Source organism: Suncus etruscus, chromosome 20 (genome assembly GCF_024139225.1).
Source record: "Suncus etruscus isolate mSunEtr1 chromosome 20, mSunEtr1.pri.cur, whole genome shotgun sequence".
Lineage (NCBI taxonomy): Eukaryota > Metazoa > Chordata > Mammalia > Eulipotyphla > Soricidae > Suncus > Suncus etruscus.
In genome coordinates, this window is record NC_064867.1 from 1,247,326 (window position 1) to 1,270,910 (window position 23,585).

General features: G+C 47.0%; 2 protein-coding genes across 2 annotated transcripts in view; one reads left to right on the plus strand and one right to left on the minus strand.

Annotated features, from left to right (window-relative positions):
* The window catches only part of GORASP1 (golgi reassembly stacking protein 1), a 737,102-nt gene that overhangs the window by 319,905 nt on the left and 393,612 nt on the right, over window positions 1-23,585 (plus strand). The window lies entirely within an intron of this gene.
* On the minus strand, window positions 2,638-23,055 carry SLC25A38 (solute carrier family 25 member 38). Its single transcript, XM_049766438.1, has 7 exons — window positions 22,897-23,055; window positions 11,081-11,202; window positions 9,950-10,034; window positions 8,469-8,648; window positions 8,054-8,222; window positions 5,190-5,356; window positions 2,638-3,208 (listed from the first exon to the last, which is right to left on the minus strand). The coding sequence occupies exons 1-7, from the start codon at window positions 22,960-22,962 to the stop codon at window positions 3,086-3,088; spliced, it is 912 nt and encodes a 303-aa protein (XP_049622395.1). The 5' UTR covers window positions 22,963-23,055; the 3' UTR covers window positions 2,638-3,085.

The following is a 23,585-nucleotide window of genomic DNA, read 5'->3' on the forward strand; positions in this document are numbered from 1 at the left end:
CAGTTCAAAATAAACTCAGAGGGTCAGAGAGGGCTGAGTATATGCTTTGCATGCAGGAGGTCAAGGTTTGCTAGCAGTTCCACATGGTCTTCCAAGAATGAAGCCAGGAAGAGTACCTAAGCACTGCTAGCTGCTTGATCCAAAACCAGATCAAGTAGAGGGGAGACTGTTCAGATTTCTGGCCCCAAATTACATGACCTCAGCATTTCTGGGCCTGAACAGTGAAACACTGGCCCAGTGACCTGGGTATCATCAAGAGTAGCCCCCTGGAGAGGAGCTGGAAGAGAAGGAGAAAGAGAAGGGGAGGAGAGAAAGAGAGAGACAGACAGACCGACAGACAGACAGATAAACAGTGCCTTAGAGGCATGTTGGAGGTGGGCAGGGAATGGGAAGGAAATGGGGTAAACTGGTTGCAGGAAATAAACACTGGTAAAAGGATGGGTGACAGATATTGTATGACAGAAACTCAGCTATCAACAATTTTTAAAAAAGTGATTTTTATTTTTGGCTTTGGGACCACACCTGGCGCTGCTCAGGGGTAATTCCTAGTAGGCTCAGGGGGCCATATGGGATGCCAGGGACCGAACTTGGGTCAGCTGCATTCAAGGCAAATATCCCACTCACTGTGCTATTGCTCTGACCCCTTATTTCTATTTTTTAATAATTATTTGGGCCACACTTAGTGATGCTCAGAGGCTATGCCAGGCTCTGTGCTCAGGAATTACTCTCGGAAGTTCTTAGGGAGGGAGGGCATATATAAGAAGCCAGGGATTGAATCTCAGTCCAATCCCAACCTTTTAACTCTATCTCACAGTACTTAAAAAAAAGTAACCCCCTGAAACATATTTCTGGGGGTGGTAAGACATAGCTCAGTGGTAGAGTGTATACTTGGCATGAGATTATGATCCCAGATATAACACACACACACACACACACACACACACACACACACACACACACACACACACACACACACACACACACACACACACCAAAAAAGGCTATAATGCACTGTCCAGTATGGTAACTTAGAACTGAACTGAACGGCATATAGTAAGTCCTCAGTTGATATCTACAGGATATTAGAAATGTCCAGACTTCAAGCAAGGACTTCAAATAATGTTGTGGGCCATGAATTTTTTTTTCTCTCATTGACAGTAGAGACCTTATTGGGGAATTAATGTTTTTTTTTTTTTTTAATTAATGTGTTCTAAAACTGACTACATATGGTCCTCTGAACCCTAACAGGAGTGATCCTGGAGCACAGAGCCACTGTAAATTCTGAGCATAGTCAGGTGAGGAGCAAAAACAAAATACAATAATGGGCCGGGCATGTTGCTCTTTAGAGTGAATATATATTAGGTCCTAGAATTTTGCTCTAGTCCATCTCGGAAAGGGAGATAAGTTTGGAGTGGTAGTGGTAGTATTTAGGACCTAGGGAGTTAGCCAAAACTATTTGTCATTTTAGAGCAGTGATAACACCATTAGGTTTTCATTCTCTCTCTCTCTCTCTCTCTCTCTCTCTCTCTCTCTCTCTGGTTTTTGGGCCACACCGTTTGACGCTCAGGGGTTACTCCTGGCTATGTGCTCAGAAATCGCTCCTGGCTTGGGGGGACCATATGGGACGCCGGGGGAAATTGAACCACGCTAGCGCTTGCAAGGCAGACACCTTACGTCTAAGCGCCACCTTCCCATCCCCGTCTTTTCTGGGGGATTTAGCATCAGCCACCCTCAGAGGCTACTCCAAGATCAATGCTTTGGTGACTCTGTAGTCAGGGGACCACACAGTAACAGATATGAACCCAGCACTTTGATCTGTGTGCAGAGCCTGCAGTCAGGTCTTAGGCTTACTATTTAGGTTTTTATTTATTTATTTTGAATTTTTATAGTTTAGTTTTTTTTTTTGTTTGTTTTTTTTTTGATTTTGGGGCCACACCTGGTGATGCTCAGCTATGTTACTCCTAGCTATATGCTCAGAAATTGCTCCTGGCTGTGCTCGCTTTGGCAGTACATATACTAAAAAAAAAAGAAATTGCTCCTGGCTTGGGGGACTATATGGGATGTCGGGGGAATCAAATTGCAGTTAGTCCTATGTTAGTGTGTGCAAGACAGATGCCCTACCACTTGCACCCCCGATCTGGCCCCTAGTTTGTTTGTTTATTTATTTATTTATTTATTTATTTATTTATTTATTTATTTATTTATTTATCTATTTATTTATTTATTTTAGACCATACCTGGCTATGCTCAGGGGTTACTCCTGGCTCTGTGCTCAGTCATAGTTCCTGGAAGACTCAGGGGACCATAGGGGTTGAATTGAACCTGGGTCTGTCCTGGGTCGGCTTCATGCAAGGCAAATGCCCTACCTCTGTGCTATCGCTCCGGTCCCTGTTTTGTTTAGCTGGGCTACACGCAGAGGTGCTCACGTGTTACCACTGGCTCTGGGTTCAAGGATCACTTCTGGCAGGGCTCAGGGAGCTTGCAAGGGATTGAACCCTGCAAGGTATTCACCCTACATGCTGCACTATCATTTGCCACTCCCACTGTCTAGATTTAATAAACAGCATTCAATAATCATGTGCTTCCTGAAGAAATCTGTCAGAGCATTCATTCAGAAGTGAAGGAACCACTCTCCTCTTTGCCAAATTGTCTGAGTTTATTAAGAGCCAATGAAGCGATGCCATCTCTTCCTTCTGCCCCTAAGACCAATCGTTGCCTGGTAGCAACAATTCCTCCTCGAAAGCTCTTACTTCTCCAACGGAAGCGCCTGGCACAATTTCCCTGAGTTTGGAATGCCTCCCTCCAGAGGGATGCCAGGATACCACCCCACAGAGCTCTCTCTCGAAATGCCTTGCAGGCTGGGCAAAGCCCTCGCCACACTCCCAGCTCCCCAATGTGCTCGTGTTTATGTGATCTTTGGGGAGATTCCAAAGGCCTGACTCAGACCCATCGATTCCCTACTTGAACGGGTCGCTGAAGGTCACCTAAGTGCCAGGCTCTCCAGGTAGGACTCCGCCTGACTCCATCCAGCATGGGGAGCCCAGGCAGGACAAAGGATTCCATCCGTTCCCGGGCCTCTCCTGCCTCAGGACTTGAGGCCCATCTTGGCCATCATCTCTTCGTACACAGTCCAGGCCATGGCTGCCATCAGAGTTCGGCGGAGGGCCCGGGGAACGCCACCCTGGAAGAAGCCACGTGGCCCGTAGTCCTGTGAGGAAAAATAAAGAAAGTCACAACTCTGGAAGCAAAGTGAAAGGGTGATTATATACCCCAAGGAGAGGGAAAATCTCTGGCATTATTCTATCTTCCTTTTGGACTGGGGCCCACATCCAGCAGTGTTCAGGGGTTTCTCCTGGCTCTGTACTTAGGAATCACTCCTGGCGGGCTAAGGGGACACTATGAATTTCTGGGGATTGAACCCAGGTCAACCACGTGGAAGGCAAGTGCTCTACCTGCTCTGACCTCAAGCTATTGATCTTTTATTTTATTTTATTTTTATTTTATTTTTTGCCATTTGGGCCATACCCAGTAGTGCTCAGAGGTTACTCTTGGCTCTGTGCTCAGAAATCACTCCTGGCAGGCTCAGGGGACCATATGGGATGTCAGGGATTGACCTGGTCTGTCCCAGGTCAGTAGCATGCAAAGCAAATGCTCTACCACTGTGCTATCACTCCGGCCCTCGATTTTTTTGGGGGGGTGGGGTGGGGCGGGGACATACCCGGCTCAGTTCTCAAAAGTCACACCTCAAGCTTTGGACTTTCTCTCAGATCTCCATTTTCTCATTTTTGAGTCTAATTTTGAGACTTTTATTATTACTTCTTTTATTTTCAACCTAGAATGCTGAGGGGTCATTTGCGGGTCTGTTCAAGGCCCCATATACAATGGCAGGGAACAAACTAGGGATGTAGGCAAGTGCTTTAGCCCTAATACTATCTCTCTCTGGTCAGACAGATGGTGGGCATTTTGGTTTTGATTGGGCTATCCCGGAGATGCTCAGGGCTTATTCCTGTCTCTGCAGTCAGGGATCACTCCTGATATTATTTAAGTGTCCCTACAGACTTATTTTATCTAACTGTTAAATCTGAGTAATGGGCCAAGGAGACAAAGCATTGTAAAATGGTTCCATTTGGCTGAAGACATTTTTCTTGTACGTGACTGACAGTTTCACTGCGTTTGTAATGCCACCCTCAAGAAGGGAAGTCAGGAAGCTGTGGTGCTGGACCACCCATCAGTGCTCCCTCTAGAAATGCTTCACAGGATAGGCAACACACTCACTACACTCCCAACTTCACAATGTCCTGGCATTGCATATAGTCCCTAAGAAGGACCCCTGAACGCGGACAGATGTGGAACAATGCTCTACCCCAATTAGCTAATGCCTTTGTCATAAATCTGAGCTGTATTTTGAAGCTCAGTGGGGATGATATTGCAGTGCTAGGTATTATTTCTGAAGCCTCCTGCAGTCAAGTGTGTGCACTAGAAAGCAAGGCCACTTTTTGTTGTTGTTTTTTTGGTTTTGGCTTTTGGGTCACACCCGGCAGCGCTCAGGGATTACTCCTGGCTCTACGCTCAGAAATCTCCCCTGGCAGGCACGGGGGACCATATGGGATGCTGGGATTCGAACCACGTCCTTCTGCATGGAAGGCAAATGCCTTACTTCCATGCTATCTTGCCAGCCCCCAGCAAGGCCACTTTCAGTTTTCATATCAGCTGTGTGTTTGTCTTAGAGCAAATTCAGAAATAAAGCATGTCTGTTTTTCTGCCTACACTTCCTCTTAGGCTCTTGATTAGATTGCTGTGTCACCTGATTTGATTATCATGTTTAACAAAAACCTTGGTTGGGGCAGGAGCAATAGCACAGATGGTAGGGCGTTTACCTTGCACATGCCAACTGGGGACAGACCCGGTTTTGGTTCCCGGCATCCCATATGGCCCCCTGAGCCTGCCAGGAGTGATTTCAGAGTGCAGAGTCAGGAGTAATCTCTGAGCGTCGCTGAGTGTGGCAAAACAAAAATAAAAACATAACAAAACAAAAACAAAATACTTTGGTTGTCCTCACTTAAGTGACCCTTCCCAAAATAAACAAAAACCTTGAGAGTTTAGGGTTTCATCAGTGATTTTTTTTCACCTTGGCAACACATACAAGTGAAAGATGAGAGTTTCTATTCTAGAGAGAATAGACTGCTTACTTTGAAAATGAACATCACTGCCTGCCCGATCCACCGAAACTTCCCTGGGGAGAGCTGCATGTGCGTCTTAATGACATCGGCAGGCTGAGTCACCAAGGAGGCCAGAATGCCAGCCAGGATGCCACAGCCGAAGTTCACAATAGGAATAAGGGTCACATCCAACTGGTCTGCAAGAGAACAAAGGCAACAGTCACTGACCATTATAAATAAATCAATACATCTTCCATGCATAGGAAATATTAGTGCCATGTTGTCCACCAGTTTCCCCTCTACCCACAAAGTGGGAAGGGTCTGGATTCAAGCAAGGTAAGGAGTTGAAAGAAAGAAGAGTAGTTTTTGGAGTAACAATGATTGCCAGCCAGTGTCCTTTTAAAAGGATAAAAGGAAGAAAAAGGGACAGAGGGAGAAGAGGGGAGGAGGGAGAGAGAAGCAGAGGGGGAAAGGAAGGGAGAGAGAGGGATGGTGGACATGGTAGGAAGGAAACTGGGGACAATGGTGGCAGGAAATGGGCACTGGTAAAGGAACTGGTGTTGGGCACTGAATGACTGAAACTCAATCATGAACAACTTTGTAACTGTGTATCTCATGGAGATTCAGTTAAAGAATTTATTTTTAGAAAAATGGGGAATCCTTAGGGCTGGTGAGGTGGCGCTAGAGGTAAAGTGTCTGCCTTGCAAGCACTAGCCAAGGAAGGACTGCGCTTTGATCCCCTGGCGTCCCATATGGTCCCCCCAAGCCAGGGGCAATTTCTGAGTGCTTAGCCAGGAGTAACCCCTGAGCATCAAATGGGTGTGGCCCAAAAACAACAACAACAAAAATAAATGGGGAATCCTCCTGGGGCTCCAGCCAAGGCTGACAGGTTGTCCAATCCCCGGCATCCCATATTGTTCCCCAGAAATTTCCAGGAGTATCTTCCTGAGTGAAGAGCCAGGAGTAACCCTTGAGCAGTGCCAGCTATGGTTCAAAGGTTTACCTCAAGAAAAGAGTAGTGGGGCTGGAGAGATAGTACAGAGGTAGAGCATTTGCCTTGAATGTGGCCAGCCCAGGGGGAAGCCGGTTCGATTCCTGGCATCCCATCTGGTCCCCAGGCTGTCAGGGGTGATCTCTAAGTGCTTGGGGGTAGGAGTAACCCATGAGTGCCACTGGCTGTGGGCCAGAAACCAATCAATCAATCAATCAATCAATCAATCAAGTTAAAATAAAAAGAAAGAAAAGGGGCGGAGTGGTGGCCAAGCGGCAGGGCCTTTACCTTGCACACCACTGACCTAGGACGAATCGGTTAGAGCGGTTCGATCCCTTGGCATCCCATATGGTCCCCCAAGCCAGGAGTGATTTCTGAGCACATAGCCAGGAGTAATCCCAGAGTGTCATTGGGTATGGCCCAAAAAACAAAAAAACGAAACAACAACAACAACAGCAACAACAACAACAAAAAAACGAAAAGAAAAGAAAATAGCAGTCCTTTTCTCAAGAAAGATAAAAAAAACTGAAGATATGGGGGCTGGAGAGATAGCATGGAGGTAAGCTGTTTGTCTTGCATGCAGAAGGTCAGTGGTTCAAATCCCGGCATCCCATATGGTCACCCGAGCCTACCAGGAGTGGTTTCTGAGCATAGAGCCAGGAGTGACCCCGAGCGCTGCCAGGTGTGACCCAAAAAAAACAAACAAACAAAAACTGAGGATAGGGTGAGAAAAAATTTAAAGGATTTTAAGGGCTAAAGTTTTTGCTTTGCATATATAAAGGAGCATATATATAGAACCCAGCACGACCTGGTCCCCAAGTGGCCTCAAAATACCCACCACACCTGGCAGAAGCAATCCCTGAGCACCATGCTGAAAAGAACCTCTGAGCACCAGTTAAAAATTAAAACTCAGGGGCTGGGCGGTGGCGCTGGAGGTAAGGTGCCTGCCTTACCTGCGCTAGCCTAGGAGACGGACCGCGGTTCGATCCCCTGGTGTCCCATATGGTCCCCCAAGCCAGGAGCGACTTCTGAGCGCATAGCCAGGAGTAACCCCTGAGCGTTACCGGGTGTGGCCCAAAAACCAAAAAAAAAAAAAAAAAAAAATTAAAACTCAGTAAGTACTGGGCCAGGGATGTAGCTCAGTGGTAGAACACTTGCCTTGAAATGCATTAGACCTTGGGTTTGACCCCTGGCACTACATATACACAAAAAATACAGTATCTTCCCCAAAGGTAGTTTACAAATTACCAAAGGAAAAATGAAGATACTATCTTTGTGGGGGTGGGTGTCACACCCTGTGGCGATTAGAGATTGCTCCTGGCTCTGTGCTCAGAAATTGTTCCTGGCAGGCCTGGGGGACCTATGGGATGCCGGGATTCAAACCACTGTGAATCCTGGATCCGCTGTGTGCAAGGCAAACACCCTACTGCTATGCTATCTGTCTGGCCCCATAGTCAAGGATTTGTATGAACATCAAATTTCTTAAGTCTGGGGGCCTTACATGCTGCCGACCTGGGAGGGACTCGGTTGGATTCCCAGCAGCCTGCCAAGGCTGCCAAGGTCCCCCAGCCTGCCAAGGGCGACTTCTGAGTGCAGAGCCAGGAGTAACTCCTGAGCACTGCTGGGTGTGGCCCAACAACTAATCAATCAATCAATCAATCAATAAAGCTAAAAAAATATATTTTCCTAAGTCTAAAAAGCTGGTAAAATGAGATCTTTAATTTTAGAAAGCATATGTAAAGAAAAAAGGTGTCAGCAATGCAGATAGAGGTTCGGTTCCTAAAACTACTCAGAACCAGGAGTCTCATCTAGAGGGAGGTGAGGAGGAGGTGATGTCTCAGAGAGAACACCACCACCCCACATCCCTCCTACCCTCACACACACAACCCTTTACCTTACTTACCCTGGGACACGATGCTTTTGGTCTGGTTGTAAAACATCAGGTAGATTCCGGAAAAGGGAGCGTCACGGAGGAGCGTGGCCGTGAGGCCACTGAAGAGGCCTCGGTGGCCCTCGCGGTGGTAGATGGTCCTCAGGGCTGCGTAGATGCTCCTGTAGCCATACCTCCCACTCTGCGGAGGAAGCACAGAACCAGTGACAAATGGTCACTGGGACCTCAGGACCAAGTCCTCCTCGAGGACAGTGGCCTCTAGGCTTCGTGCCTGCCAGACGGGCTCTGACCACTCCACCTCCAGACCAGACAGATGACCAGCTAGGAGCTGACATCAGCAGCCCAGGGGGGGCTCCAAGACACAACGTGGTGGCCTTGATGTTCCCCCACTCCTATCCCCACTGCGGGCCTCCAGCGGTCAGCTCACCTCATAGCGAGTCTTTATCACTGTGATGGGGGACATGCAGACTCCTGCGACAGAGCGAGAGCCCATACCTAACACGACCGACTCCAGGGCAGTGGGGGGGTGGCCTCGGAGCAGGTACTGCTTGGAGGAGTAGAGGGTCCCGAAATAGATGCCCACGCCGGGCACACACCTCACAATGGACTGTGGAGAGAACAGGGAGATATCAGAGACCCAGTGCTGGGGCTCCAGACTGAGCTGAGTCCCCCCCGGAAAAAGACCCAGATTTTAGGCCTCTGTGGATCCAAGTGCCATGGGAATCCCATGACGGGAGTGAGAAGGGAGCCAGGAAGGAACCAGTCACCCCCCAGGAGCAGCGTCAGCCCTTTCGGAACTCTGGAAGTCAAATCAGCATAGGCCTCAGTTCTCACTCCAACTGGGTTGGAGGTTTCATTCACTTTCATTCCTTTGGGTGATAGCACAGTGGTAGACCATTTGCCTTGCATGCTGCTGATCTGGATGGACCTGGGTTTGAGCCCCTGAACCTGCCAGGAGCAATTTCTTTTCTTTGTTGTATTGATTCATCTGTGTGAAATGAAAAGAATGTGCTTCTGTGCAACATTACAGAGTGGTTCATAACACTGTGTTTTTGCCAGTCATTCATGAATCCTAGGCAGATGTTTCTTTTCCATTCATGGTATTTTTGCATGTGATAATCAAGGATTCATGTTTTTCTTTAATTTTTTGAATTTTTTAGTATCAACATTTATTTAATTTATTTTTCAAAGGGCTATGTTTTTTTTTTAACTTCTTTTTTAAACACTGTGCCAGGAGCAATTTCTGAGTACAGAGCCAAGAGTAACCCCTGAGCACTGTCAGGTGTGGCCCCAAAACCAAAACGAACAAAAACTATTCATTTGTTGATTTTTTTTTGTTTGTTTTTCGAGCCACACCCGTTTGATGCTCAGGGGTTACTCCTGGTTAAGCACTCAGAAATTGCCCCTGGCTTGGGGGGACCATATGGGACGCCGGGGGATGGAACCGCGGTCCTTCCTTGGCTAGCGCTTGCAAGGCAGACACCTTACCTCTAGCGCCACCTTGCTGGCCCCTCATTTGTTGATGTTTGAGGGGCTGTTTGGCCCATAACCAGGGGTTCTCTGGGCATACTTCTGGCCCTATACTCAGGGCTTCACACGGATAGTGTAAGATGCTGGCAAGGTGACCCTGACTTAATCCCTGGCACCGCTTATGGTGTCCCCAGGCGCTGCCAGGAGTGGTTCTTAAGCTCAGTGCCACAAAGAACCAGGAGTCCCTCCTGAGCACCACCAGAAAGGGTCCCCCAAGCGAAATAACCAAAGAATGGGATTGGCCAGATGAAAGCAAATGGTTCCACCCCTAGGATTGTCTCCAGCCCAGTCTCGTGCATTGACAAAGGCAACAGGAAGCAGATGAGGAACCATCAGTGACTTAAAGACAGTCCAAGAGGAAACACACAGGCTACTTACTGGGGCCATCCCCTTCCAAAGGCCCCAAAGACTCTCTGTGCGAACCACATTCAGGAGCAGAGCCAACATCCCAACGCGTCTGGATCTGAGGGCAGGGAAGACAAAGGTCATTTAGACACGGTTTTCCCAAGATAAGAGTTTGCAGAGGCATCTCTGCATGGGCCCTTTCCTCTATCGAAGTCCTGCAGAAACTCGGCCACTAGGTGCTTATGACTTAGCTCACGTGAGCTTTCCTTCCCTCTGCACTGCAAGCAGCGAAACAGGCTCCCACCCCCACAATGCTGAGTTCAGCACTCAACACTTCTATTTCTTATCTCTCTCTCTCTCTTTTTTTCTTTCTCTTTCTCCTTTGTGGTCCATACCCAGTGGATCTTGGGGCTTAGTTCTGGCTCTGTGCTCAGCAATCTCTCCTGGCAATGCTTGAGGAACCAAATGGTATATGCTGGGGACTGAACCCAGGTTGGATACATACAAGGCCAGCGTCTTACGTGCTACACTTCTCTATGGCTGCCACTTAATATTTGTTTATTTTTGGTTTTTGGACCAGCATTGCTCAGGAATTACTACTGGTGAGCTCAGAGGACTGACCATATGGGATACCAAGGACTGAATCTGGATTGGCCAAAAGCAAAGCTGGCCCACTCAATACTTCTTATTTTAGGGGCCAGAGCGATAACAGCACAGCAGTCGGGAATTTCCCTTGCAGAACGGAGTACGTTTGATTCCTGGCATCCTATATGCTCCCCTGAGCCAGGAATGATTTCTGAGTACAGTCAGAAGTGATCCCTGAACGTCACTGGGTGTGACCCAAAAACCAAATCAAACAAACAAACAAACAAAAACAACAAAAATTTCTTATTCTAGAAAATCTCAAGGATCAGTTACGACATTACAGGGGAGCACAATCGAATGCCAGTGGCCCCGAGATAGGTAGGTCACAATAAGTCCCACCTCATTAACAAAACATGTCAAGTGAGGGAAACAAATATTCACAGAACACACGGGCTGTGCTGCTCCACGAACAACGCCAAGGTGGACTTCCCGCAGTAGAGAGACACACGCAAGTCTATGGAGAGCTGTGAAAACCAGTTGCTAGGTGAAATGGGGGCAGAGAGGGGCAGCGGGTCTTACCCATCGGCAGAGGGCTGCACGGTCTGCAGACGCGTTTTGAGGAGATCTAGAGGCTGGAAAAGGAGGGTAGAGCAGGTGCCACTGACGGCGCCGCAGAGGAAAGCTTTGATCACCGGATGCAGCTGCAGGACAAGAGAACATGGTGTGAGCAGCTTTGACTCACTTGTCTGCACACCTGCACCCCGTCGGTCCTCTGTAAGGATCTCGAGAAACGTACCCTGGATTAGAGTTGTAGTTGAGATGAGGGAAAGTGTTTGGGGTGTCGAAGTGAGGGGACAGTAGGTCAGGCATTTGCTTAGCACACATGTGAGCTGGGTTTGATCTCCAGCATCCCACCTGATCTCCCAAGCTCTGCTAGGAGTAACTTCTGAGTACAGAGCCAAGAGTAACCCCTGAGCATCACTGGGTGTGGTCCCCCCCCCCCAAAAAAAAAGAGAAAGTGATAGCTAAGAATGAACACTCTCAGAATGTAAGTGAGAAAATAGTACAGGGGCCGGAGAAATAGCATGGAGGTAAGGTGTTTGCCTTTCATGCAGAAGGACGGTGGTTCGAATCCCGGCATCAATATTGTCCCCCGAGCCTGCCAGGAGTGATTTCTGAGCGTAGAGCCAGGAGGAACGCCTGAGTGCCGCCGGATGTGACCCAAAAACCAAAGAAAAAAAAAGAGAGAGAGAGAGAAAGAGAAAATAGTACAAAGACAGTCTTAGAATTTTGCTGCTTCTTTTTCCTAAGGCCACTCCTGGTGGCAGTGGTCAGGAGCAATATTCTCAGTGAGGTGTTTGGGGACGGGAGGGTGCCTGGCATGGCACCTGGGCCTCTTGCATGCAATGTATTCTCACCTGTCCTTTCAGCAATCTCTCTGGTTCTCTGGTTTATTTTGCTATTACTAAGCAATGGGTCTATTTCCTCTACGAATCAGAACCCAACCACAGTCCCTACAGGCCCTAACACAAGCTACTGCCCTCTATCTCCTTGTCTTTGAGAAAGGACAGATTTAAAGAGGAAGTGTGCATTTCCCACAGCCCTTAGGCCAGGAGCTGTAGACATCTACAGCTTCAAGGCAAAGGAAGTGAAACGGTAAGCTCAGACACATGTAAATAAAACATTGCCACTTCCTGTAAAATCTATGCCTTTTCTTAATACTTTCTTTTTCTCATATTCCCCACATCTCTCTCAAGACCTCGGCAGATGGCAGACAGCAGTGCCAAGAACCTGTGTCTACTTCTGGTTTGCTGCTCGGCTCCCCATTAACACAGGCACAGCCACACGACTGTGCGGTGCATCTGGGGGCACTACTGCTAGAGTCATCTGGGGGCACTACCCACAGGGCAGGACTCTCTAAGCATGTCTTACATGCCTCACATGAGCTTCAGAATCCAGCCCGGAATCACAAATGACTGGCATAAGGCACTTAAAAATTTCTTTTTCAGGGGCCGGAGAGATAGCATGGAGGTAAGGCATTTGCCTTTCATGCAGGAGGTCATCGGTTCGAATCCCGGCATCCCATATGGTCCCCTGTGCCTGCCAGGAGCAATTTCTGAGCCTAGAGCCAGGAATAACCCCTGAGCACTGCCGGGTGTGACCCAAAAAAAAACACACACAAAAAAATTATTTTTCAGAAAGATAAAATCTTTTCTCTATTGAAGTTATTTGACAAACTCTATTAAGAAACAACAGGGAACCAGAGCGATATAGCACAGCAGGGCAGGTGTTTGCTTTGCATGCAGCTGACCCTGGTTCGATCCCCAGCATCTCATATGGTCCCCTGAGCCTACCAGGAGTAATTTCTGAGCACAGAACCAGGAGTAACTCCTGAGGGCCCCCAAACCAAACAACAACAACAACAACAACAACAGCAGCAGTATAGAGAATGAGAGAACTGAGGTTAAGACACTTGAGTGTGGTCCCTCCAATAAAACAAAACAAAAAATACTCCAAAAAAAAATTCTCTCCACTCATTAAATGGCATTTGCATGTTGAGTTCAAATAAATAGCAAACTATTTTCCCAATACCCCATTCAGATGAATATGAGATTGTCAATCATCTAACTGGAAATAAACATGTGATCTCGTTGATGGAGAAGAGGGGTAAATTCAAATTTCACCAAAGTAGCAAGTCTTCAAATACAATCAGAATCATTTAAGACGGGGCCGGAGCAATAGCACAGTTGTAGGGTGTTTGCCTTGCACGCAGCCAACCCAGGACGGACCCAGGTTCGATCCCTGGCATTCCATATGGTCCCCTGAGCCTGCCAGGAGCAATTTTTGAGTGCAGAGCCAGGAGCTGCCTCAGTATCAAGGAATTTCAGTCATTAATAGTGTCATTGATTCAGACTCAATGGGAGAAACAATAACCAAGCAAACCTGGAAGTAACTGGACAACAGGGGACAATGTCCTGCCCTTTGCTCACAAAGATCCCCAAGAGTGCTGAGCACAGGAATACTGGAGAGCAGAGCAGCCCGCTGTGCCTTCCAAGAGCCTCGCTCTGCCCTAAAGTTAGGGGTGAGCCTGGCACTCAGAACTCTTGTGAAGACCCTTCTCTCAAGTTGAGCTGACACCACATTTCTGCTTGCTCACTGCCATTCCTCATCAGACTCTGGGTCTGGCCAGATTAGTCTAGAGCACCAGGACTCCTGCAGACACAGCTCACCATGAGGGTGCCTCCCAGGGCACTTCTTGCATCGTTGGCTTTCTCAGGGGGCCTGCGGAGCATCTGAAATACAGCTCGCCTCTCCTCTCACTTCCTCTGGGTTCCCTGTCAGGCTGCCCGCAAAGGTTTCTGTTCCCCTTATCTCCTTCGGGTACACCTCCCCAGGCGACCTAATCACACTGGCCACATGCACATAGAAGGGAGTTGAGGGAGACAGAGAAAGACAGAGAGAGAGAGACACACAGAGAGAGGCAGAGAGAGGAGAGAGGAGAGAGGAGAGAGGGGTAGAGAGGGATTAGAGACAGAGAGAGGAAGAGAGAGAGACAGAGAGAAGAGAAAGGGGAGAGATAGAGAGGAGAGAAAGAGAGACAGCGAGCTAGCTAGTTAATTAATTTTAGGGCCATAACTAAGCTCAGTGCTTACTTCCCATTCTGCATTCAGAAATTACTCCTGGCAGTGCTCAGGGGACTATATTGGTTGCCAGGGATTGAACCCAAGTAGGCTTCATGCAAGGTAAGGGTCCTACCTGATGTACTATGATCTAGCCAGACCTTGTTAACCTTTTAATACATTTTGCTTGTTTGGGAGCCATACTTGGCGATGCTCAGGAGTTACTCTTGGCTCTCCATTCAGGAATTACTCCTAGGGGTGAATGGGGACCATATGGAATGTCAGGGATAAACCTTGGGTGGGCTGCAAGAAACGCAATCACCCTATCCTCTGTAGTATTGCTCCAGGCTCCATTGTGGCCCTTTGAATAACAGGTATTTCACAGTCTGTCCTCCATAGGAAGCTGGCTACACTTTCTGGAAACCCCCTAACCCCACCACTGTGAAGTTTAAAGCCTCAGATCATGAGTGACAGGACAGCAGGTAGGCAGCTTGCCTTGCATGCAGTTGACCCAGGTTCAACCCCAGCATTTTGTTGTTGTTGTTTATTTTGGGGGGCACACCTAATGGCCCTCAGGGTTTACTCCAGTCAGGCTCAGGGACCATATAGGATGCCAGGGATTGAACTTGGATCGACTGTGTGCAAGGCAAACACCAAACCCGCTGTGCTAGATCTCTGGCTCTGATCGCCAGCATCTTATATGGTCCCTGCCACCACTAGGAGTAATTTTTTGAGTTTAGAGCCAGGAGGAACTCCTGAGCATCATTGGGTGTGGCTTGAAAACTAAGTACATAAATAAAGATAATAAATAAAACTAAGTAAATAGGGGCCTGAGAGATAGCACAGCAGTAGGGCGTTTGCCTTGCAAGCAGCCCACCCAGGGCCAACAGTGGTTCGAATCCCGGCATCCCATATGGTCCCCTGTGCCTGCCAGAAGCGATTTCTGAGTAGCCAGGAGGAACCCCTGAGCGCCACTGGGTGTGGTCCAAAAACCAGAAAACAAACAAACAAACAAACAAACAAAAACACCCAATAAACTAAGTAAATAAATCTTCCCCTCAACTCCAACTGCCTGGACTCCTCCCCCTTCTTCTTTTTTTCCTTTTTCTTTTTGCAATGCCAAGGAAACAAATCTAGGACCTCACACTCAAGACATAGGTTGGACCACTGAATTCTCCCATCTTGAAAGTGCAAGCCCAGGCCACTTCTCACTCCTAGAAGCAACCACACCGAGCCCATCACTGGCTCATCTGGAAATGCTCTTCCTCGACCTTCAGGGAGCAGCTAGGGCTAAGTTCCTCCCACTTCTCTAGCTGTCCCTTGAAATATCTCCACACAACCAACCTCTCCCCACCGCATCAAGCCCTCAGATCACATTTTGCATCTGGAATGGGGTCATCTCCTTCACCTCCTAGAAGTAGAAAATCTTCCCAAGTGAATGGTCAACCACCAGAAGAAGGTTCGGGAAGGCACTTTTATGATTACATGTGGGCCCAGGGGATTACAAACCTCTGGAATTCTATGCTAGTGACTTCCAAACATAAAAAGCACAGACCTGGGCCTAGAGAGATAGCACAGCGGCGTTTGCCTTGCAAGCAGCCAACCCAGGAGCAAAGGTGGTTGGTTCAAATCCCAGTGTCCCATATGGTCCCCCCGTGCCTGCCAGGAGCTATTTCTGAGCAGACAGCCAGGAGTAACCCCTGAGCAACGCCGGGTGTGTCCCCCCCCCAAAAAAAAAAAAAAAAAAAAAGAAAATCACAGACCTCTAGGAATATAAGGGTGGGCAGCAGATATGAGGGTTAAAGGTGACAGGGAGCTAGTCATCTAAACCAAGGATGTATAAGCCCTTTAAGTTAGTATTAATAGCTAGTGACTATAACTGTAGGAAGTCAGGAGAGAGAGAGGGGGGGGAGAGAGAGAAAGAGAGAGAGAAACATGGCATGGACAATACTTGGCAGAGGGAGCACATGGCAGAGAGAATCCACGAAGCAAAAAGCAGGCTGACTCCAGTTAACATTTTTCCTTACTGCTTGTTGTATTATTTCTCCTTTGCCACTACCCAGCTTCATCAGACCCATCTGCCTAAGGGGTTAGAAACATGGTGCTTGGGGCAGTCTCACCAACTTGTGGATATTTTTATTTTACAAGGCAAGTGTGGCAAAACTAAACAAACCAAAACCAAAAACCAAAACTAAAGGAAAACATAACCCTAGCAAACAAGTAAACCTGAGAAATGCATTTCCTAACATTCAGGTTTTATATATTTTCCTTGCATGTTCTCCATATCATTCTTTCCCCTGCTAGACACCGGAGCACTGCGTGTCTGCCCTTGCCTCATTCAACTCCAAACACCTCCCTGAAGCAACTCCTCTCAAAACCTGCCCATTCAGGGAGCCCGAACACTCGAACACTCTCTCCGGGGTGGCTGCCACCTCCCCTCAGCACTCTCTAGCCTACAGCCAGGGATCTTCTAGAACTACAGTTCTGGACGTGTAGTTTCTGGATGCAGAATTCTCCAGTGATCTCGATGTTTCGTACAACATGAAATTAAAAAAAGAAACAAAACCCAAAGTGCCAGAGAGATGAATAATACAGGCGTTAAGGCATTTGCTTTGCAGGAAGCTAACCCCTCTTTGATCACTGACGCTATATATGGTCCCCTCAGCACCACCGGGTGTCACTTCTGAGCACAGAAACAGGAATTTTCCTATAGCATGTAGGATATGGTCACAACTGCCCCGCCCCAAGAAAAAATAAAAGCAGTAGTAATAGCAACATGAAAGTAAACGTAACTGAATAGTGCTTTACATTTTGTTGGTTCTCGGGACTACTCTCAGTTCTGGGAGGTAAGAGTCTGTGATCTAGGACTCCTTCACCTAAATTCTGTGCTCCAGCTAAGTATAACTTTTATACAATGATGGCATATTTCTTTGGAACAGAGATAAATAAAATCCCCTTTGAATACTTTAGAACAGTAATGGGCGTTCTGGGGGTTTGAGCTTTACAATCAGCTGAAATTTTTGAGGCTGCTCCTGTTTCTGTGCTTGCTCAAGTGCCTTAATGCCTATGCTATTTCTTCAGTTAAAAGAAAAAAAATGGGGGAAAAAAGGGCTGGAGTGATAACACAGCAGATAGGGCATTTGTTGTACAGGTGGTCAACCCAGGTTCAATCCCTGGCATCCCATATAGTCCCCAGAGCCCGCCAGGGGTGATTTCTGAATGCAGAACCAGAGTAACCCCTGAGCACTGTGTATTGTACCAAAAAAAACAAAACAAAAACAAAACAAACAAAAAAGTAAGATAGTGTTAGGTTACACTTAATTTTACCCAAAACAAGGATCATCCCTGGTTTCTTTGTATCTGTTTGTCTACAATTTGGATTCACCCAAAACAAAGATTGTCTTACATGTAAACCTGGGTGGGACAGGCTCAGGATATCTGAGCTTTCTGCCCTTACTATGTCCTTACTGCCCATCTGAGGGTGGTCTCTGGACTCAATGCAAACGGCAGTTCTGGCAGGTAGATGGCTGGAGATACCAGGTAGAAGATGCCCAGACTATATGTGGTTCATCCTCAGCCTGGTTTGGATTATTTCATGCGCGACTCTGATTCAGACTCGTTTACTTGGGGTTGGAGATATGGATTTTACAAGATAGGCCTGAGCTCAGGAAGGCTGTGATCAGAAGTGATCACTAAGTACTCAGCCAAAAGTAAGTGCTGGGTAGTCCCCAAACAAACAAACAAAAAAAAAAAACAACAAAAAGGATTAATTACCTAACAGATGTTAGGAACATTATAGTTCATCAATGAGCCAGAGGTCTATCTGCAGGTGAGCAAAAACTCTTATTTATATTCATTAGGGGATTGGGACCCAAGAAACACCACTTAGGGGAAGGAGAGTGGTAGGGTGTTTGTCTTGCATACTGCCAATCCAGGAAGGACCTAGTTCGATTTCCGGCATCACATATGGTTCCCCAGCTTGCCAAGGGCTGAGTGCAGAACCAGGAGTAATCCCGTAATCCCTGAGCACCAATCAATCAATGAATCAATCAAGTTAGAAAAAAAAAAAAAAAAAGAAACATCACTTAAAAAAGGCTGTACAAGTGCTCCAAGGTGGGGGAAAAAGTTCAAAGCTTAAAAAGGCAGATTTGCCACTTAGTGGCAAACTAGGGAAATTGTTAAAAAATAAAACTGAGGACCAGGGGTGCAGCTCAGTGGCAGAGCACTCGCCTTGCAAGTTTAGGCCATGAAAGCAAAATAATAACAATAACAATAACAATAATAATAATAATGAAAGAGAAGAGGACCAGGTTTTGAGGTCCCAAATAAATTTAAAATAAAAAAGAAAACATACACTTCATTCTGAGTAGTCTGAAAGTATCTCATTTTTCAAGGAAAAATAATTTGAGGTGTGGAATAAGTTGGATCACATGCAGCAGTGCTCAGGATACAACATAGGGTGCTGAGATGTAACTGGCATTGGCAGGAAACAAAGCAAGTGCCTTGATCCCTGCTCTATCTCTGGCTCCAGGACCGATCTGATTTAGTTCTAAGTAGCCTGAAGTTACTTGTGGTAAGTCTTAGAAACCAAATTTTCTCTTAGCCTAGCAATGCCTAGTCTTCTGAAAAAACAAAACAAAACAAAAGAAAAGAAAAAAAAACTAAATACAATTTAAATCTTGAAGACAAAGCAGGTAGAGTCCAACTTTGAAACAGGTAAGTGTGTTTGTCCAGGATGTATATATGTGTGACCAGAGCAATATACAACAGTAGGTCATTGCTTTGCTGGCAGAATCTCATACTGTTCCCTGAGCACCACCAGGAGTAAATTTATTTTTGAGGGGGGCCACACCCAACAGGGCTCAGGGGTTACTCGTGGCTCAGAAATAGCTCCTGGCAGGTTCGGGAGACTATATGGAAAGTTGGGAATTGAACCCGGGTCTGTCCTAGCTTGGCCACATGCAAGGCAAAAGCCCTACCTCAGTGCTATCGCTCCAGTCCCCAAAACGGAGTTGGCCGTATACAAGACAAACAAACATCCAACTCACTGTGCTATCACTCTGGCCTGAGAGTTTTGTTTTTGCTTTTGGTATTGGGCCACACCAGCAGGTGCTCAGGGGATACTCTTGGCTCTGCACTCCGAAATCACTCCTGGCAGTGCTCAGGGGACATATGGGATGCTGGGGATCAAACCCAGGTCTGACACATGCAAGGCAAACACCTACCCACTGTGCTACTGTACCAGCCCCAACAGGAATAACTTCTGAGTGCAGAGCCAGGAGGAAACCCCTGAGCAGCACCAGATGTGGCCCCCAAACAAAGACAACAACAAGAAATAGCTCAAGAAAGAAAGAAAGAAAGAAGAAAGAAAGAAAGAAGAAAGAAAGAGAAGAAAAGAAAGAAAGAAAGAAAGAAAGAAAGAAAGAAAGAAAGAAAGAAAGAAAGAAAGAAAGAAAAAGAAATAGTTCAATAGACTGAGTTCCATGCTTTTGCAGTAGGAGGCTTGGTTCTCCTCCAGGCATGGGTCCCAGAGCATCATCAAAGTGCTGCCAATGATGAAGGATGCCCCACCACCCTCAAGCTTCCAAGCAAACAAAAAGCAAAGATTTCTTAAAAGTAAAGCTGCAGCCTATACTATCTGCAAGAATTTATTTTATTTGCTTTGGGTTCCCATCCCTGGGACAGAGAGACTGTTCACCTCCAAGTTCAACTCCAAGCTTGTTTGTTTTGGGACCTAATCTGTGGTGTTTGGGGCTTACTCCTGTCTGTGTGCTCAGGGATCACTCCTGAAAGACCCAGGGGGACTGTACGGAATGTGGGGATCCAACCTCTGACAGAGCTAGGCCAGAGCCCTGCCCACTGTACTATGGCTCTGATCATGCAACTCCAGGTTTTTAAAGGTTTATTTAGTTTACTTTCACACCTTGAGGGTGACCAGAACTCTGGCCTTAGGGAGAAAGGGCAATTGATCTTGATTCTCCCAATTGAAAGCCAGGTTGCACTCAGGCCTCTATTTTCGCCTCCAAACACCAATAGCGGCTACACTGGACCTTCTTCCCTGGGGTAGTTTACCAAAAATAAATAAAAGAGTGATCGATCTCCCAGGTGATCACAAGTGGTGCTAGGAATCAGATTTCTGCTCCCTCATGCAGAAGCTTGTGCTCTAGGCCATTAAACTGGTTCCTGGACAAGGAGGTTTAAAAATTTGCTGTTAGCAGTTTCCTTTGCAACATAAGCCACGTATTAGAATCATCTGAGGAGCTTTGGAAAGATATACATAAAGATGCAGGCTGGATTATATTACCGAGAACTTTCTGACTTAAGATAGGACCTTACAGGTACAGTATTTTAATGCCTTCTTGAGCAATTCCAGTGGTATAGAAGAAATATTAACCAGGACCCTAAGCTATGTCTTGTTGAATTTGGGTCTGTGGATCCTAGTCTGTTAAACTGGGTACAGTAAATTCTCTACTAGCCACAAGACAAATACTTGGATATCCTTAAATAAATAGACTACATTGTAAGAGACAATGTAAGTGCAAGATTTGATGGCAATTTTTATATTAGCAATCTAACAGAGTCATTTGCTCAAGGGAATCACAGTTTTTCTCGATTCCACCTATTTATCTGAATAAATATAAGTATTATTTATATGCCTTTGCAAGTTGGCACCAATACTTTCTGGTTCCTATGTACATACTGGAAGATTTTATTTTTGTCCTTTTCTATTTTTTTTTTTTTTTGGATTTTGGGTCACACCCAGCGGTGCTCAGAGGTTACTCCTGGCTGTCTGCTCAGAAATAGCTCCTGGCAGGCACGGGGGACCATATGGGACAGCGGGATTCGAACCAACCACCTTTGGTCCTGGATCGGCTGCTTGCAAGGCAAACGCCGCTGTGCTATCTCTCCGGGCCCTCCTTTTCTATTTTTTTTTAAATCTTTATTTAAGCACCATGATTACAAACATGTTTGTAGTTGGGTTTCGGTTATAGACAAACTTTTCCCAGTTTATTTTCTTTTTCTTTTCCTTTTTTATCTCCAACAGAACCGCATAACTTGAATTATCTTATTCAGCCTCATAAATTGAAGAGGGAAAAATGGATGGTACCAGGACCAGACAGATGTATGAACATTGAGTGGAAATAAAAAATGATCAGACTTAAACACCAAACCCAAAAGTCAACGACAACAGAATTGATACCCAATCTACAAGTTGTACACATGGGGTCCAGTTACACTAGCAATTGGGTGTGGGTAAAGGAGGAAGATATGGGATGCATGCCTGGAACGGATGGAGAGAGAACAACACTGATGGTGGGAATGCCCTTCATTCATTGTCACTATGTACCTTAAGTATTATTTTGAAAGATTTCTAATTCACTTTGGCCACAATAACAATTAAAAAAAGCAAAACACCCCCTTCACCAGTGCAACCTTTCCACCACCAATGCCCTCATCTCCCTCCTCCCCTACCAGAAGAATTTTTTTTTTTTTGGGTTTTTGGGCCACACCCAGTAACGCTCAGGGGTTACTCCTGGCTATGCGCTCAGAAGTTGTTCCTGGCTTGGGGGACCATATGGGACACCGGGGGAGGATCGAACTGCGGTCCGTCCAAGGCTAGCGCAGGCAAGGCAGGCACCTTACCTTTAGCGCCACCGCCCAGCCCCAAGAATTTTTTTAATACACTAGAGTCTATGTGGAAAAACAATTCTGCTTTTAGACCTGCGGGTGGGCCACTCACTGCCCAGGCCTTTCAGTCCTCCCCAACCCGTATATGCCAGCCTGGCCTCCTCCACCCACCACCACCAGCCACTTCCCAGCCAGCCAGACCTTCCTGGAAGGCCCCACCCTTAGCCAATGGCGACGTGGGGGCCCGACCGAGCAGCCAATCAGAGCTCGGGGGCGTGGCCTCCGATGACAGCTGCCAGCTTCTGTTCCAGTGACCGGGTCTGCATCCCAAGACAAGTCCCAACCGACCTGCAGGGGCAGCTGCGGCCCTGCAGACCTGGCGCAGGCCTAGCTGTGTGTCCAAATGCGCCCCTATACTGGTCACTGGGATTTCTACCTCAAAACCCAGTCCCTGAGTGTGCTGTCACCTGGCTAGATTGCCCCCAGAATCTCCCCATCACCCCCCAGCAACGACTCCCTTCTCTATCCAGTGACTTTTTTGTTTTTAATTTTTATTGTGGCCGAAGTGAATTACAAATCTTTCACAGTCATATTTAAGACACATAGTGACAAAGAGTCAGGGCCATTTCCACCACCAGTGTTGTCTTCCCTCCACCCCTGTTCCCAGCTTGCATCCCATGTCTCCCTCCTTTACCCCCCCCCCCCCCCCAGAAGACTAGTGTAACTAGTTGGTCCCCACTTGTACAGCTTGCTGTGGATTGGGTGTAGATTCTGTTCTGGGTTTGATGTTCAGGTCTGATCATTGTTCTTTTATTTCCACCAAGGTTCATGCGAGTGTCTGGATCTGGTACCATCCATTTTTCCCTCTCAATTTCTGAGGCTGAACCAGTTCAGCCTCCTAAATCAAATCTTGTCCTACCCAGTGACTTTTAAGGCCTCACCAGGCCTCTGCTTGCCTGACCTAGCAGTTGGGGGGCCCAGTCCTTTCCTCTCCTCTCCTCCCTGCCCTGCCCTTTCCACCCCCCAAAAGTACTTAGATGACAGTTCTTGGCTTTCTTTCACCACGTTCCCAGGTGCCCCGAAGGCAAACTTCACCCAGAGGTCTAGGAAACCCTGTTTTGCACCCCCTCTTTTGGGGCAGCTTACCATAAGGGTCTCCACGCTGTCCCCGACATCCCGAGGCGGCAGCAGGGCCGCGTGGGCCTTTTGCATCCTCGGAGGGCACCCAGGCTCCGCAGACCCGCGGCGATCGCGGCCACGCGCTCCCCGCCCTGGGCAGGCCTCTGCAGGAGCACCCCAGGTGGAGCACCCGGGCCCGGGAGGAGAGCGCTTCCGGGTCGGGCGCGGGTCACGTGCCTAGCGGCAGCGTTCCTTTGAGCGCCACCTCGTGTCGGTACGTGGATCTGCAAGGACCGCGCTGGGCCAGAGCAGGCTCGTTTGCTTTGCTTTTATTCTTCTTCTTAAATATATCAATATAAACCATAATATTATGATTATAATATAATATAATTGTTTGTTATATATTTTATAATTTAATCATACTATTATAGCACATAATGTTATATAATAATATCATATTAATATTAACAACACAAAATATTGATATTATTATATAACATATGAATATGATTATTATTGATGTAACTATCTATCCGTCTGTTTATCTGCCTACCTATCTGTCTCTCTACCTACCACTTATCTATCTCTCTCTCTCTCTATCTAAAGTTCATTACAGCTAATGCTCCAACCCTTGAATCATACATTTTAAACCACCGCATTTTGTCTTTTTTTCTTTGGAAAAAGCACAGGAACTTTACTCAATCCCTCAGATTCCA

Coding starts and splice junctions, on each gene's coding strand:
- SLC25A38 (XM_049766438.1), bottom strand. CDS start 22,962: ATGCAAAAGGCCCACGCGGCCCTGCTGCCGCCTCGGGATGTCGGGGAC. Junction 11,203..22,896: donor ACAGCGTGGAGACCCTTATG/GTAAGCTGCCCC, acceptor CTTGTCCTGCAG/CTGCATCCGGTGATCAAAGC. Junction 8,223..8,468: donor TGATAAAGACTCGCTATGAG/GTGAGCTGACCG, acceptor CTTCCTCCGCAG/AGTGGGAGGTATGGCTACAG.